At 43.8% G+C, this 15,478-nt stretch overlaps 1 protein-coding gene across 1 annotated transcript in view; it reads right to left on the bottom strand.

The window, feature by feature from the left end:
- Positions 1 to 15,478, bottom strand: part of SLC9A2 (solute carrier family 9 member A2) — a 96,546-nt gene that overhangs the window by 46,882 nt on the left and 34,186 nt on the right. Inside the window, exons 2-3 of the mRNA XM_021680285.1 lie at positions 13,387 to 13,850; positions 6,648 to 6,898 (exon numbers count right to left, since the gene is read on the bottom strand). Coding sequence (XP_021535960.1) covers positions 6,648 to 6,898; positions 13,387 to 13,850 — 715 coding nt within the window. The remainder of the gene's footprint in view (positions 1 to 6,647; positions 6,899 to 13,386; positions 13,851 to 15,478) is intronic.

Here is a 15,478-nt window from a genome sequence, read left to right as displayed (position 1 = left end):
TGTTTCTGATGGCTACAACATGACATGGCCTGGATTAACAGAGCAGAACAACAAAACTACGACCTGACCTTCTTCCCACTTCGTCTCCACTCCCACTCCACTCTCTCCTCCCCCCAATAAAGGCGCCCCCATTACAAATGTCCTATATTGCTGTTGAGAAACCAGACCCCATCACCAGGAGCAATGAAGGATATTAGAGCTGAAGGCTCTTCCTGAAAGTGTGTTCACTAAAACCCCAAGCATCAAAGTCTAAATAATTTTCACTTCAGTAGGTTAGATGGGTAAATGTGTTTTTGGGAATGAGGACATGGTAACTTTAACCGAGGACTTATGCTTGTTAACTGTGGCATAAAGATTTGTATCCTAGGCCTGCTTATTCAGCTGAGAGATGTTCTGTGTAAAACTGAGGCATAGATTAGAGCCCTAGGACAAGAATTACAAGTTGTTTGTTTTTTTGTTTTGGGGTTTCTTTTAGGCTCATTCACAATCACTTGTGTGTTAAGTGTTCCTATCTATCATGACCCTGCCAATTTGTACATGTCAAAGAGCTGACATCATACAAAAAACTAAGATACACTGGACTACTGGACTGTACTGGATGAATGTGAAATTAGTATTGAAGAAGTGTGGTGCCCAACATTACCAATGCCTCATTCTTACTGTGCAGCCGATGTCGGGGGCACCAAAGCATTCCCAGGACTACCCTTTGGGGGCAGTGTTGATGGCAGTGAGGCATTTTGGAGACTCAAAGGGAAACCTGTCATAGAGGCCAGAGCTGGGACCTGCCTTAGAAACTGTTATAAGCTTTGTTAATTACATTTCAGATCTTTGCAATAACTGATATTTTATAGAACAGAGTACCTCTCTGTTCATTTGGTTGATGGTGTTAGAAATAAGAAAAGAAACAACAAATGTTGGAGAGGTTGTGGAGAAAGGGGAACCCTCTTACACTGTTGTTGGTGGGAATGCAAGCTGGTACAGCCACTTTGGAAAACAGTATGGAGATTCCTCTAAAAGTTAAAAACAGAGCTACCCTATGACCCAGCAATTGCACTACTGAGTATTTACCCCAAAGACACAGATGTAGTGAAAAGAAGGGCCACATGCACCCCAATGTTCATAGCAGCAATGTCCACAATAGCCAAACTATGGAAGGAGCCGAGATGCCCTTCAACAGATGAATGGATAAAGAAGATGTGGTCCATATATACAATAGAATATTACTCAGCCATCAGAAAGGATGAATACCCAACTTTTACATCAACATGGATGGGACTGGAGGAGATTATGCTTAGTGAAATAAGTCAAGCAGAGAAAGACAATTATCATACGGTTTCACTTATATGTGGAACATAAGGAATAGAATGGAGGACATTAGGAGAAGGAAGGGAAAAATGAAGGGGGGGAAATCAGAGGGGGAAATGAACCATGAGAGACTATGAACTCCAGGAAACAAACTGAGGGTTCTAGAGGGGAGGGGGGTGGGGGGATGGGTTAGCCTGGTGGTGGGTATTAAGGAGGGCACGTATTGAATGGAGCACTGGGTGTTATACACAAACAATGAATCATGGAACACTACACCAAAAACTAATGATGTACTGTATGGTGACTAACATAATAAAAAAAATTATAAAAAACAAAAAATTAAAAAAAGAAGTAAGATTATACCTTGCTTATTTAGAATAAGTTTCTGTCCATCTCTATGCCCCCAAATGTTAGTGTTATAAGCTCTAAAGAGCTAGAGGAAAACAGAGCTTAGACAGGAAGGGGGGTGGAAGTGTGCGTAGGTTACAATATTCATGCATGGAAGCCACATAGCACCAGGACCTGTGCCTGTCCTTAGAGCATCCCCTATCCATCCTTTACCTGTCATGCCTCAAGAGCCCCAGCTGGCCTGCACTGAATCTAACGACTGACTTAATTGTTGGCTGCAGGCTAAGCCAATTCTTATTCTCACACACAGTCCTTAAAGGCCATTTCTTCTTTGTGTGTGTGCAGGGAAAAGTATGCATGTCTTGGATGGAAGTGTATTTGAAGTTTGAAGTTCATACTAGGAAATAAGCTGATGTGATCTGCTTGCTCTCTGCTTAGACAGGCTTTAAGAACAATTGGATTTGCATGGAGGCCAAGCCAGGGAGTGTGTAATAACCAACGACTTGTGGGCAGACGAGTATTTATCCAGGTTGCATTATCCAGATCGATTTGTTAAAGCTCCAGGTCACTCTATTACACTAAGAAAAACATTCGATAAACATGAGACAAGTCTGGGGAAAAAAATGAATGAAAGAAGCCTGTCTTACACATACATACGTATAAATATGCATATATCCGTATATACAGAAGATGCTTTGTATAAGGTTTTATGAATGTCCTGTAGTGTCATGTGTTCATTTTTTTTTTCCATATTTGGAGAAGACCAGAACATGTGAACATTCTGTAAGGAGGAAAATTCTGGCACACTGGACTGTGATTTCATATGACTGTATCTTAAAGACGTGGTCTCCTAAATGCTACCAATGGTGGGCCAATCAAGAGGAACCAGGACAGAAGATTCAAAATGGCAGATGAAGACATGCTTTCCTGTTTTTCTCAAAGTTTGAAATAGATGACAATCACCAACTCATACACAGAGAAATGAGAGAGAGAACACGGTCTTCACATCTTCAGTGGCAACTGCCTCAGTCGCACTAGCTTGGCCTGCTCCTAGACTTCATGCCTGAGCTTATCATCCTGGAAATTCCTGTTAAAAGTCTCTTGCTTAAAAACTTTCACTGAAATGTGCTTGTTTTTATTTTTAAGTGGATGCTGGGACATGTGCTGGCTGGCCTGAGAACTGGAGACTTGGGTCCAGGCCCAACTTTCACAGACTCACCCACAGCCATGTTTTTGCCCATCTGAGCCTCAAATTACTCATTCATAAGACAGGACTAATATTTACCATTTCCTACTTTCTTTGCCATAACGCTCCTGGAATAATTGAAACAGCAAATGGAAAACATTTTAAGTCCCCTCAAGAGAAGGAAGACTAAGGAATTATGAATCCATGGGAAAAAAAAAAACAATTGGGGCATCTGGGTGACTCAGTCAGTTGAGCATCTGACTCTTGATTTCAGCTCAGGTCATAATCACAGGGTCAGGAGATCCAGCCCCGCAACCGTCAGGGTCTGCTCAGCACAGTCTGCTTGTCCCTCTCCCTCTGCTCTTCACCAGCCCCCTCTCCCCCCACTCAAGCTTTCTCTCTCTCAAATAAATAAATAAATAAATAAAATCTTTAAAAAAAAGAAATATTGAGTGCCTACTCTCCTATCCAAAGGATGACTTAGCCACTTTTTGAAATTCCTGGAGCAACTCAGCGAGAAATCCACACATCCCCGATCCCCACAGGCTGAAAGCTGCTGTGGAGACCCAGCCTCCCTTCCTTCATGACTTTGTATTTTCAGTGTCTCATTAACTAGAGCACAGGGGAATGTGGGGGGTACAAGGTGAGGACCAGAAAAGGTTCCTGCTGTTCACAAGAAGGGAACAAAGTCCTATCACGATTCTGATTTAAGGAATCGTCTTTTTTCTTTTTCCTTTTTTTTTTTTTTTTTAAGGGAACCTGTCTGTGTCTTTGGGTAAAGGAAGGAGACAACGGGGACTCTTCAGTGTTTTATCTCTGAGCATTTTCCTGAAACCAAGAGTTGGATGCTCAACAAACTGAGCGACCCAGGCACCCCTCCAAATAGGTTTTATAAGACAGAAGAGGAGAAGGCAGATAGAATGCCACCTCCTATTATTTCACTTACTTGTTGGTGGTGAAAATGACATCACACCACAATTCCATGACACAAAATAAACAGCTGCACTGGGGGCTTTGTGAATGCCCGAGGTACATTGCTTCCGACATCTCTCCAAAGAAACCAAGATGCTGAAGTCCTGCCCAGAGCTTTCCCACCTAAAAGACTGATTGCATTTTGAACCCAGACCCAACTCTTCTGTTCTGCGGAAGGATGTTTTTAACCAGACTTTCATGTTAACGTCCTGCTCGTTGAGTGCTCTCAGTTGAGGACAGGCTGCCTCAGAGCACCCCCAAGACAAAGCGGAGGTACAGAGGGTTGCAGGATCTGAAAGGCAATCCGAAGGGGAAGGGAGAGGAAGGAGAGATGGATGGAAAGAAGGTGGAGAGGGAGACAGGGAGGAGAGCCGGCAAAACTCACGCAGGACAGAGTCACGTTGCTACACTGTTTTACAGGGGAGCTTTAACCTTTCTGCGCCCCGGCTGCCTAACCTCAGTGCTTCTTTTCCTTTCTGTGTGGCCGCCCACTTCCCTTAAGCAAACAAGGCAAATTACTGAGCATGCTCAGCATGTCACATGCCTTCCTTCCCATTAACCTTAAAATTTGTTTTCAAATGGCAAAAGAGTGTAATTAGCATGAAGTATGATAGGAATTCCTAAACTCAGTGCAATTTAAATGCAGAAAAAAATCACTAGTTCTATAAAAGAAGTGCACGTGAATGTGCAATTTTAATTGCATCATTATAGTGGATCCTCTGGACCAACATCCCAAGGTAAGGAAGGTACTTGCAATGTGGAGTGTCACTTTTCAAACAGGGAGGGGGAGGGGTGATACAGAAGCATCACACCTGGGCAGGTTCTGAATAGCATAGGAATCACCTTACATTAGAAAACAGGGTATTGCTTTCTGAGAACAAACACACTCCAACATCAATCTGTCCCTTCATTGGCTATCATAGGATAAGGGGTGTACATGGTAATTCCAGATCCAGAAATGTTTAAACCTCCTGTAATATCTTATTTAACAGTTAATTTACGATTTAGGTGTACTCTGTGCAGGGACAATATTAGTTTAAGTGTAATAAAGGACCTTTCTGTGTGCTGAGCTGTAAAATAAATGTTTGCTTTGAAGTTGGAAACAGAGGTGATATTTTTCTTCCCCCGACAAAGCACACAGAGAATTACCTGTGCTATTTATTAGGAATATGGTGTCTTATTTGTCCCTGATTTCCTAATTCCCAGAGCAAGTAAACCCACAATCCCGTCTTCACAGGAGGTCAGGGCCGACCTCCAAGCTCTGTGGACTCTGGCCCCCACGGACATTTCTAAGCAAGATGCACCCACAACCCCAACCCCTTCCAACACTTTCGCTATCCCCCCGGACTCTAGATCTTCCCATCACAGTTCCTGCCCCTGAATGAGCATCAGGCCAACTGACACACATATTGAGACAACTGTGTGGGTGTTCTAGAACTTCTACTTATGCACGTGGTCAAAACAGATTCAAGGTTCTTCAGCAAACTGCTGTTAGAATATTGCTAAAACACCAGACCCAGAGTCCCACCCCCACTATTCTGGAGAGAGCTTGTAACTCGCTGATCACACACTTTCAATGACACTGGTCAAAGAATAGTGAGGAAACTGGAAGTCATACAGATGATATGAATAGCAACCAGGAAGATACAGAACATTTTATTACTGGGTCAAACTGGATTAATATGTTGCTTTATTTAGGTTCTCGGTGAAACAGAAAACCACACAACCTTTAACTCATGGCTTGCATTATAATGGGTCCCACTCTCCTCTGGGAGAGGCACCTGACCTCTCCCACCACAAATCTCATCTGCTTCCGATACAAAACCCCGTGACACGAGGTGAAAAACACACAGCCCTTAATCAAAGCAACACCTAAATCAGGCTACGCGAGAAAACCTCAAGAACCAGACCTATGTTTACCACACCAAAACATGGTATGTCACAGGCCCTCGCATAGAGCCCAGCACGTACAGAGCTGTAAATAAGTATCTGTCAAAATGAAAACTTAGAAAGGCTTTCCATTACTAAGTATTTTTCTCACCAACCCTATATGGGGTGTGACCATAATAAAATAGGCTTGTTTTGGGAAGCTTTGTTACAAGAACATCCACACCCAACAAGAAGCCTCCTTCAAAGTGACCCTCAGAAGTAGAATCAGATCCAAACACCACCCTCCTTCAGCCCACTTGCAGATCTTCTTGAGAACATCCTTCTAAATCTGTTAGTGAATATGCTAACTGTATCTGTGATACAGAATTTCTTGCTTTATAATCATGCCTGTTTATTCAAAAAGCTAAGCCAGAATGACATGATGACATACATGCCTTATTCATTGGATTTTGCTTTGAATGACTTAATGCCATTATTTCAAATCTAATCTAGCATACAAAGTGAAGGTTCCCTACCACTAATGTCATTCAAATGAACATCCTAAGCAATTCCAGAATTCCAGATGCAGTTTAGGTGAGATGACCTTGCTGGAGTAAGTGGAGAGCCTCCTACATGGACCACCCTGAGTGGGCATCAAACTCAGAAAATTCTTGGTGCCTGACAATCATCCGCAACAGTTTACTGTCATATTTCATACAAGACCCCAGAGATAATGCTTATGTAGTTTTCCATTCTAGCACCAGATCGCTATAGTATAAATTTGGCTGAGTGTCTTCATTTCTTGGAAACAAAGAGTCGGGAAAATCCATTTTCAATTTTTCTGAAAAGAATTTAAGAAAACCTCTTTTATGAAATTTATGTGACCTTAGCATCTTATCTTAGAATACACAAATTGAAAGAAATGTCATCACATTAAGTACTTTTTAACAAAGAGGTGAATACTTACGCCATGATACCTGAGAGGTGAAACATTTCGGCTGTTATATAGGACAAATAACTGTACAGGAAGACAAAGAGTGGCTCAATCACTCGGATGTTATGCGTGAACCGAGTAGTAAATGCCGCTATAAATCCCAGGAAGATGCCAATCAACACCCCACCAATTCCCACAACAAAGAAGTTTGCAATTCCAGCAAACACGTCAATGGTCTCAATGGTTTTCATCTGGCAAAAAGACTTGAACAAGTTGTACAGGACCTGTGGGAGAAAGAGAACGCGTGGTCAAGACCCCTTCCAACATCCCCGTTCTCACTGCGGCCACAGAAAAATCCACCTGGCCTCCTAACAAGGACATTTCTTCTGTGCCCCCAAGTTGATGACCAGTGGCAAAAACCGTATTTAGATTGATACCTTCTAAAAGATAATCTTAAAAGACTTGGTTGAGGGGTGCCTGGGTGGCTCAGTTGGTTAAGCATCTGCCTTCGGCTCAGGTCACAGTCTCGGGGTCCTGGGATCGAGCCCCGCATCGGGCTCCCTGCTCGGCGGGAAGCCTGCTTCTCTCTCTCCCTCTGCCTGCCGCTCTGCCTACTTGTGCTCTCTCTCTCTCTGTGTCAAATAAATAAATCTTAAAAAAAAAAAAAAAAAGACTTGGTTGCCATCCAACAGGCCCTGCTGTGTCACCGATGCTGGGGAAGGAATAGGTCACAGAGAAAGCTGGTCAGTGCTGCTGTGAAGTCAGTTACTTTGCAAGGCTCTCTGGTGGGGTCGTGCCATGGAAGGGGCCCCAGCCATCAATACAGGTAGCCCACCTGAAGATATCTTCCTCCCAGGGCACTGAGGTCCTACCTCCTCACCCCAGCCCCTCCCCCGACACACATCTGCTATAACATGAGACCCGAAGGAACTTTCTTAAAGCAAAGAGGCAGCCACCTGTGTTGTGTGAGTGTGTGTGTGTGTGTGCGTGTGTTGTATGTATATGTGCTGTAATTTCATACATATTTTGTCCCTCTTCTAAAGGAATGAGCCCACACGGCTGCTTGGCTTCTGAAACATCCACACAGTCTTTACATAGTCTTCGTTTAATTAAGCTTCAAAAATGCTCGGCACTTCACGTCTGCTGGGAATCTGCTTGCAAACGTGTTTCTAAGGACCCTACTGAGACAGGAAGTGACGGCTGGGTGCCCTACCACATTTTTCACAAAGCCAGCAAAGGAAACAGGAGTCCAGCGGGTGCCCTGCTTCTTCTCACTGGGTTATTTACAGCCAGAATGTCCAGGAAAACTGGCTGTCAGGACACTGGGATGAAGGTCTGTTATGTTACAGGCCATGCTACACCCTTATTTGGTTTCTGAGAAATTCAAATTGAACCCCTTTGTCCATGGTCACACCAAATGTCAGACGCAATACGACAACCCGGGTCTCCTGACCTTCTGGGTAAGTTTTTCAAGGTCCAGGCATGGGAGAATGAGTCAGGTTCTGACCCTGCTCCACTCTTCGCCTCCCTGAAGGTCCGTCAGAGCCCACCACATTTGCAGGTTTTGTGTCATTTTTCCCTCTTTTCTGCTGGATCATAAACTCGTCGTGATCAAGGTTCATTCCTTATTATGATTTGCTTTTTCCATGCTGCCTGGGAGAAGACAATAAAGGTCTGCTGGCTTTGAAGAAAGCAGCAGATTAGGACTTAGAAATGAATGAGCTTTTCTTTTCTCGTAATCACAGGTATGACATTTGAGAGCATTTTGGTATTGTACCACCAGGAAATGACTTGAGTAAGAAGGAAAAAAAAAAAAAAAAAAAGCAACTCCTTCCCCTGAGGATTTAAATACGTTGAGAGTATCATCATTTGCCAGAAAAGAAACTGACTTCAAGTAGCTGCCGCTTCCCACTTCCAACCAGAGGCCTGCTGCACGTGGGATTCCGTCAGCCTCAACATGCTGTGGTCGCTTCCGGTGCCGGGATCAGAGATGTGCTATATATACCCCTTGTCTCCAAACAGCCAAGGCCGATGGGGGACGGTCACCTGCTGCCAGTAGAGAGACGCAGACTCCCCCCCCCCCTCAGCTATCTCTGCACAGCCTCCCTCCTCCCCCAGGCCATTTGGTCACTGCAGTTCTGTCCCCCAACTCCCAGGCTTCTGTCCTCCCTGACTCCCGCCTGCACCAGCAAATCTCAGCTCGCTCTTGCTCGAATGACCCCTGCGGCCAACACAGGCCTCACTTCCTTTAAATACTGCTATTCCATTTGTCACTCTCAAGTTTAAAATCCTTGACTTTGGGAAGGCTCAATACACCTGGCATTTGTTGTTGTTCTTGTTTTGTTTTGGGGGGGTTTGTTTGTTTTTGTTTGTTTGTTTTGTTTTTACTGCTTTCCAACACCCTTCAGTCTGGGAGAGGGTCTCATCACAGCTCCACAAAACATAATACCGTAATTCCCCACTGCTCCTGCTTTCCTTCTTGTGGTTTCTCTTGGCAGGAAACCAGTCCCTACACCCAGGGAAACTTTGTCCATCTTCCAGGGCCCAGCTGAAGCCACTGCTCTTCTCAAGAGCCTTCTTGAACTCCTACATCCCCGGCAAATCACCTTCACCTCTGCCCTCCCGCAACAAAGATGATCTCCCAGACCAGTCAGGCTTCGGGGACAGGCCATCTCCCTCGTGGACGCCGCCTCCTGGGTGCCTACCCCATTGCCCCAGCAAAATTAGAGAGTGCTCATGCACAGGACCCAGATCTCCTCCTCCTCCTCCTCCCTCAGCTCTCCCGTCCCCACCCCATTGAGCACTTTTATGAGGCCTCCAAAGGAGGCTCAGGCCTGTGTCCCTGAGGAACAACTGACACACAGTCATAGATTTTCCAGAGGCATTTTCCTGGCAACTCAATCCATCAAACCAATCAAAGAGACATGCTGGTTTCAATAGCTCTTTGGGTTTTGCAGAGAACAAAGCTGAGTCACAGGCACTGTACTTTCAGCACACGGGGAAGAAGCTCCAGTTCGACCATTCTACTGCCTCGGAGGCCAAGTCAATGTTACAAGGCAATGTCTTAGGTAGAGACGTTGCCTTGACAACCAGAGGCTTTCCACACCCTCCCACCTGCTTTACACTGAACCTGATACCCAGTGATCAGCACAAGATAAAATTCTTTTAGTTACCGCTGGCTATAACCCATAGTTAGTTCATTCCCGTTAAATGCTTTAATGGTATCGCAAGGGAATCTATGTCGGAAAGTGCTTCTGGAGTTATAATTTATATATAAATGTGCATGTGCATATGTACTATGTATGTTGGCTACAATTACGTCTCCAGTTGGTCTGTGTAAAGTTGACCTCAACTTGTCAACTGCATTTTTCAAAGACCAAAATACCAGCGCTGCCTATATTTTGTAGTGGGCTAATTTGGCCATTGAGGGAAGGGGAAAGGAAAAGCACTTTCAAATCATTCTACTCATTATTGTGATTTTTAAAATACTTATACAAGCACCCAGCGAGCTCAGGTGGTAGAGTAGGAGACCCCTAAAATACTTATGTGTTATAAGAATTAGAAATTACCTATTTGGACCTTTGATTTAAAAGGTGCAAGAACTCAGTGAAATCATGTAACACAAAGATGCAAACAATATAGAATTTTTTATCAGAATAGCTGTTCCAGAAAAAATTAGTTTTGGGGTCACTTTTTTTTTATATGAAATACAAGAAACAATCATTTCTGCCTAAGGAATTTAAAATATATTATGCAATTTGCAAGAGCAAAAAAGAGTACCAAGTGGTTACTGTTTACCTTCCAACTTCCTGAAGTTAAATTCCAGTGCACAGCACATAATGCCTGGACCATAAAGCCCAGCCCGAGCCTGGTTCCATAACCAAGCCTCATTATGACAGATTGAGGAAATTCTTTTAAGTGTTCTTGGAAAATGTATTAGATTATTCAATGGTTGCATTATTAACATGTTCTAGAAATGATGTTGGAAATTACCATACGAACATAAGCCATTTGATCCTGGACTACTGTGGAGTGGCAGGACTGATCTGATAACTGAGAACCTGAGCAATTTTTGCCTAATATTTACACTAAGGAAAAGCACAAAAATCCCATTTAAAAATCTGACCTTTGTTCCTTCAGCTGTCCTTTCTGCAGTTGATTCCAATCTACTGTAACCTTGGACACAGGCACAGCTGGACGGTGATTTATATATTATCAATTTCTCTTTGCACTGAGACATTTTTATGGTAGATTTTCTCCCCTTCACTCTGCTACCTCAATATTGAATCTCCCACGATTTGGGGACGGAAGTAATTGCATGGGCCTATAATTTTACTCATCCTCCAGACTACATTTTTAACACGAATCTTTTCTATTTAATCTTCACCCTTCTAGTTGCAACTCCTAGTGACTCATCATTTTCACTGTAGGCAGCAGGGTCCATACTTTTCATGCCTTCCCTTACCCCGTGAGTTCCTTAAACCTCTCCTAGAGATAAGACTAGACGTCAAAGAATCTTTCACAAAACATCTCAACCTCTGTACTCTGAGGGTACCTCACAAGGAGGCAAATGATCATTTTTTACAATGTTCTAATTCTTCCTAACACCAGATCTGTTCAGTCCACTATTCAGCCAATTCAAGGAATATAATACCTGGTGGTTTATTCTTCAGCTTTGGGTAGGTAAAAGCAGATAGCCTTGCTCTCTTATGGGTGTGGCTTTAAGGGTCCACAGGCTTTGAGCCCAGGGTATCTAAACTGGGGAAGGCTCATTCACTGGAAGCCGTTACTGTCATTCTGACTTACAAGCTTTGGCCTTGTAACAAGGGATTCCACATCTAAAGAGCAGCCATGTCCTTTCTCTGTCCTTGCCCTCCTTCCTGTATTGGAGTGGCGCCCTCAATCTGGCCCACTGCCCTCTTTGGATCAGGCCTCCCTCTCTGTCCATAAAATCATATTTGACAGCTTGGGGCCTCTTGACAGGAAGCACCGATATGCCCCTGGAAAGCCTGGGGCCTTCACACAGTTTGAATGGTGGTTTAGCCAGACTGTTTCCTCAGATCTGATTATTGACAAGCTCAAAGAATGGACACTGAGGTGTCTGACTGAGAAATTTAAGAGACGAGAGAGCAGTGTAAAGGCAGGGCAGAGCACTCTAAAACTGAACTGGCTTTGCTAGACTGCCCTAGAAGGAGTGCAGCATGGGGTTATTATTTCTTTATAAAGTTTCCTATACATGAAGGGGATCCAAGAAATCCTCATGAAAATGTCCGTGATCTACCTCAACAAGGGTAACATGTATCCAGCAAACATAAGTCACAATGAAAACCTTGAAGCCTCTGGAAATTAGAATAAATTATAAAATGTCTTCACTGCTATGGTACTTTCCCAGTGAAAATTTAATATTGGTTAAGTTAATGACTAATCACTGTTAATGCATAATGGAATAAATGAAGTGTATTTTGTTACCTGAGTGAGGAACCTTAGCTGCCTCAAAACAGCTATCTTAGCGGCTATTCTAAAACATGGGATTTCCTTATCAATAAATTACTTTCTACCTAATAACGTCCACATGGAGCTAAGGGACATCCTTCAAGATGATATTTTATTCCGTTCATAAGCTAATAAGGAGTGATGCTGGTTTCTATGCTGACTTTTAAGTGAATCCGGAATAATATTTTAATGAGAGGAACTAATGAAGGGAGTAATACAAATTAGTTAAGTTACTTAAAAACACTTAATTTTTCTCTGCCTCAACTTTCTTACCTACCAAATGGGAAAAATAATTCCTACATAGGTTGCACAAAGACCCAAGCACAAGGTAGGCATTCACAAGAGGTCAATGGCTCCGTTGAACAACTCTCACCGTCACCTCCGCGGAATGGTGGCTAACACAATAAAACAGCATCACTGGGGCTCGCTCACCGGTTTCCCCAAACAGGGTCACTGGAGTGTCTTTCACCGGGGGAAGAGCATTTTGTAGGCCCGTGGGTGGGGGAGACGCTTCCTCCTCACTGCTCTGTACTTTGCCTGAGCTCAGAAAGCGGGGCGGAGGTAAATTCCACGAACATGAAGATCACAACAGCCTCTGACTCTAATTATGTGTTAATTAGTGAGAGTCAAAAATAAATGAGCATTTTCTGAATAAATACCCACTTAAGGGAAAATCGTGGGGACCAGAGATAAGCTAGCTGAGTAGCAACAGAAAATGAGAGTGTAATGAAACACTGGCTTAAAATCAGAAAATAATTAATAAACCCTCCCCAGACACAGAATGGCACTTGGTGGGTGCTGTCACTTCGCTCCTGTTATACATGTTCACTCCTGACAGCATCACATCGCATGGAAAATTCCAAAGGACCTGAAGTCCTTTAATTCTGATCAAAGACCATCACTTTTGAAAATGCCAACTGAGAAAGCCTCAGAGATAGGAAAGGTCACAGTCACTTTTATCCTCCTCTGGTACCAGCAGGACCTTGCAAGCAGGGACCAGCTACACAGTCTGTGCAACCTCGTGCAACACAAAAATGAGGGGCCCGTTGTATAATAATCAATAAAAAATAATCAATAAAAAAATTTCACAAGGCATTTCAAGACCGCAATGACAGAGCATTAAACCAAGTGAGGGGCCCATCTGAGAGCAGGGCTGAGTGACTGTCCAGGTGTGCGCGGCGTCTGCAGGTTCTCCCCTCAGCTGTCACTGTCAGAAAGCTGATGCAGACTGAGGGTGGCCGGTGGTGCTGGAGTGACGCAACGTGAACGAGTTACTCACCACTGTCACTGCATCATTCAGCAGGGACTCTCCAAAGACCAGGATGTAGAGCTGCTCGTTGACGTGAATGTTCTCGAAGACGGCGAGCACAGCCACTGGGTCCACAGCTGAGATCAAGCTGCCAAAGAGCAGATTCTGGAGCAGAGTGATGTCACTCAGGCCAAAGGCTTCAATTTGGCAGATACCATACAAAGACACCCCAATGCCAATGGAATTCCAAAGGGTCCCTACCACAGCATACCAGAAAATGGTGCCAATGTTCTCAAAGAACGGGCGAGTAGGCATGAAATAGCCTGCGTCGAGCACGATGGGTGGGAGGAGATACAAGAAAAACACATCAGTCTTCATTGCGGGGGGGGACTTTTCATCGACCCCAAAAATAATCCCTCCTAGCAGCAGGCCAACCATTATAAGGAGGCAGCTCTCAGGCACTATTGTGGGCAACTTGTGATACAGATGGAAGCCTGTGAAGGAAAAACATAAAGACAAAGCATTTGGGGTGTGCAAGAATTAGGGCGAAGATAAACTGGTTCTCTTTGCTGGAACCGACAGATTCTATTTCAAAACCTCCCGGGTCAGCATAATTGGCTACAGAGAATGACGTAAAAGTCAGATGACCTTAAAACTATTCACGAAGCACGGGCAGGCACAAATGCAACTTTACATCAGAAGCTGAATGATACAGGTACATCATACTTACACAGCACAGCTGTTGTCTAGATTCTAATGAAGTTTTCTCAAATAAGACCATGCGATTTTATATTTGAGGCAGTTTTGTGATTTCCAACACATTTTCAAAGGTGACGTCTCATTTCATCCTCATAAAAACTTTAGGAGGAGGCAGGGAAGTTATTTTCACCTTTTTAAGTTCTTTGATTTAAGTGGAGACTGAGGCTCAAAGAGATACAGGGTCTTGTCGAGGTGGCCGGATCACACACCAGCTTTCAGGCTACCACTGTCCCCTCCAGGCTTGATAAGAGTTTGCAACTTATTTAATATTTTTAATTTCAGGGGTGCCTGGGTGGCTCAGTGGGTTAAGCTTCCGACTCTTGATTTCGGCTAGGGTCATGATCTCAGGGTCGTGAGATTGAGCCCCGCGTCGGGATCTGCAATCAGTGGGGAGTCTGCCTGAGGTTCTCTCTCCCCCACCTCTGCTCCCCTCCCATTGCATGTGCTTGCTTTCTCTCTCTCTCTCTCTCAAATAAATAAGTCTTTTAAATTTTTTTTTTAAATTTCAGACTATTTCACTTGGAATGCTAAGTATGTTTAATTTTTCAGAGGTCTGCTCCTTCAGAAACAACCAAATCAATCCTTCAAAGGCACTTCAGGTAATTACTACTTAAGGGATATAAACCACCATGATCTCCAGTCTCAGAGTTTCTAATCAAGGCAAAGGAACTGATGTGTTTATGACCTACTCTAACATATGACACCGTGTGATGAGGTCCCAGACAAGCTCTAGGGGAGTGGAAAAGGAGGAAATCAGGAAGGACATCATGGAGGAGGCAGCATCTGGCAGGGCTTCCTGAAAGGACAGACATTAAATACACAGAGAAGGCATGAAGAGCCTCCTAGGAAGTGAAGACATGGAGGAAAATACCCATCTCCTAATTCATGGTGGACCCCAGTGGGGCTTTAATGCAACGACAATGTTAGGGGGAGGCCGGCAGCAGGGGAAGAGGTGAGGACTGTGGGTTGTTCCAGCACATGCGGTAACATGAGGAGCAACGTCACACAGGAAGGTCACCTGACAGGGCTTAAGTGAGGACGGCCCTTATTTACAAGGCAACGGCGAGCCATCCTGCAAGAACCTCATACATTTTAGAGTTAAAGCAGCATACGCAAGTTATCTGAATTACAGGAACACAATATTAAAATGCCAGAATGAGTCTTAGAAACATAGCATCACAGCAAGTTTAAAAAGTCAACCCTTAAAGGTCTACACACTGTACTAAAGACATGGCATGGCATAGCTTGTGAAAAACAACAAAAAAGTAATCATAATAATTTGAAGCGATTTCAAGAATTTCTAGATAATAAAGTGAACACCTTTATACTGGGATGCAAGTCATCCCACCCTCACTGATCATGT

Source organism: Neomonachus schauinslandi, chromosome 10, assembly GCF_002201575.2.
Source record: "Neomonachus schauinslandi chromosome 10, ASM220157v2, whole genome shotgun sequence".
In the NCBI taxonomy this organism is placed as follows: Eukaryota; Metazoa; Chordata; class Mammalia; order Carnivora; family Phocidae; genus Neomonachus; species Neomonachus schauinslandi.
The sequence above is the reverse complement of the archived record's forward strand: the minus strand, read 5'-3'. Positions and strand labels throughout refer to the sequence as shown.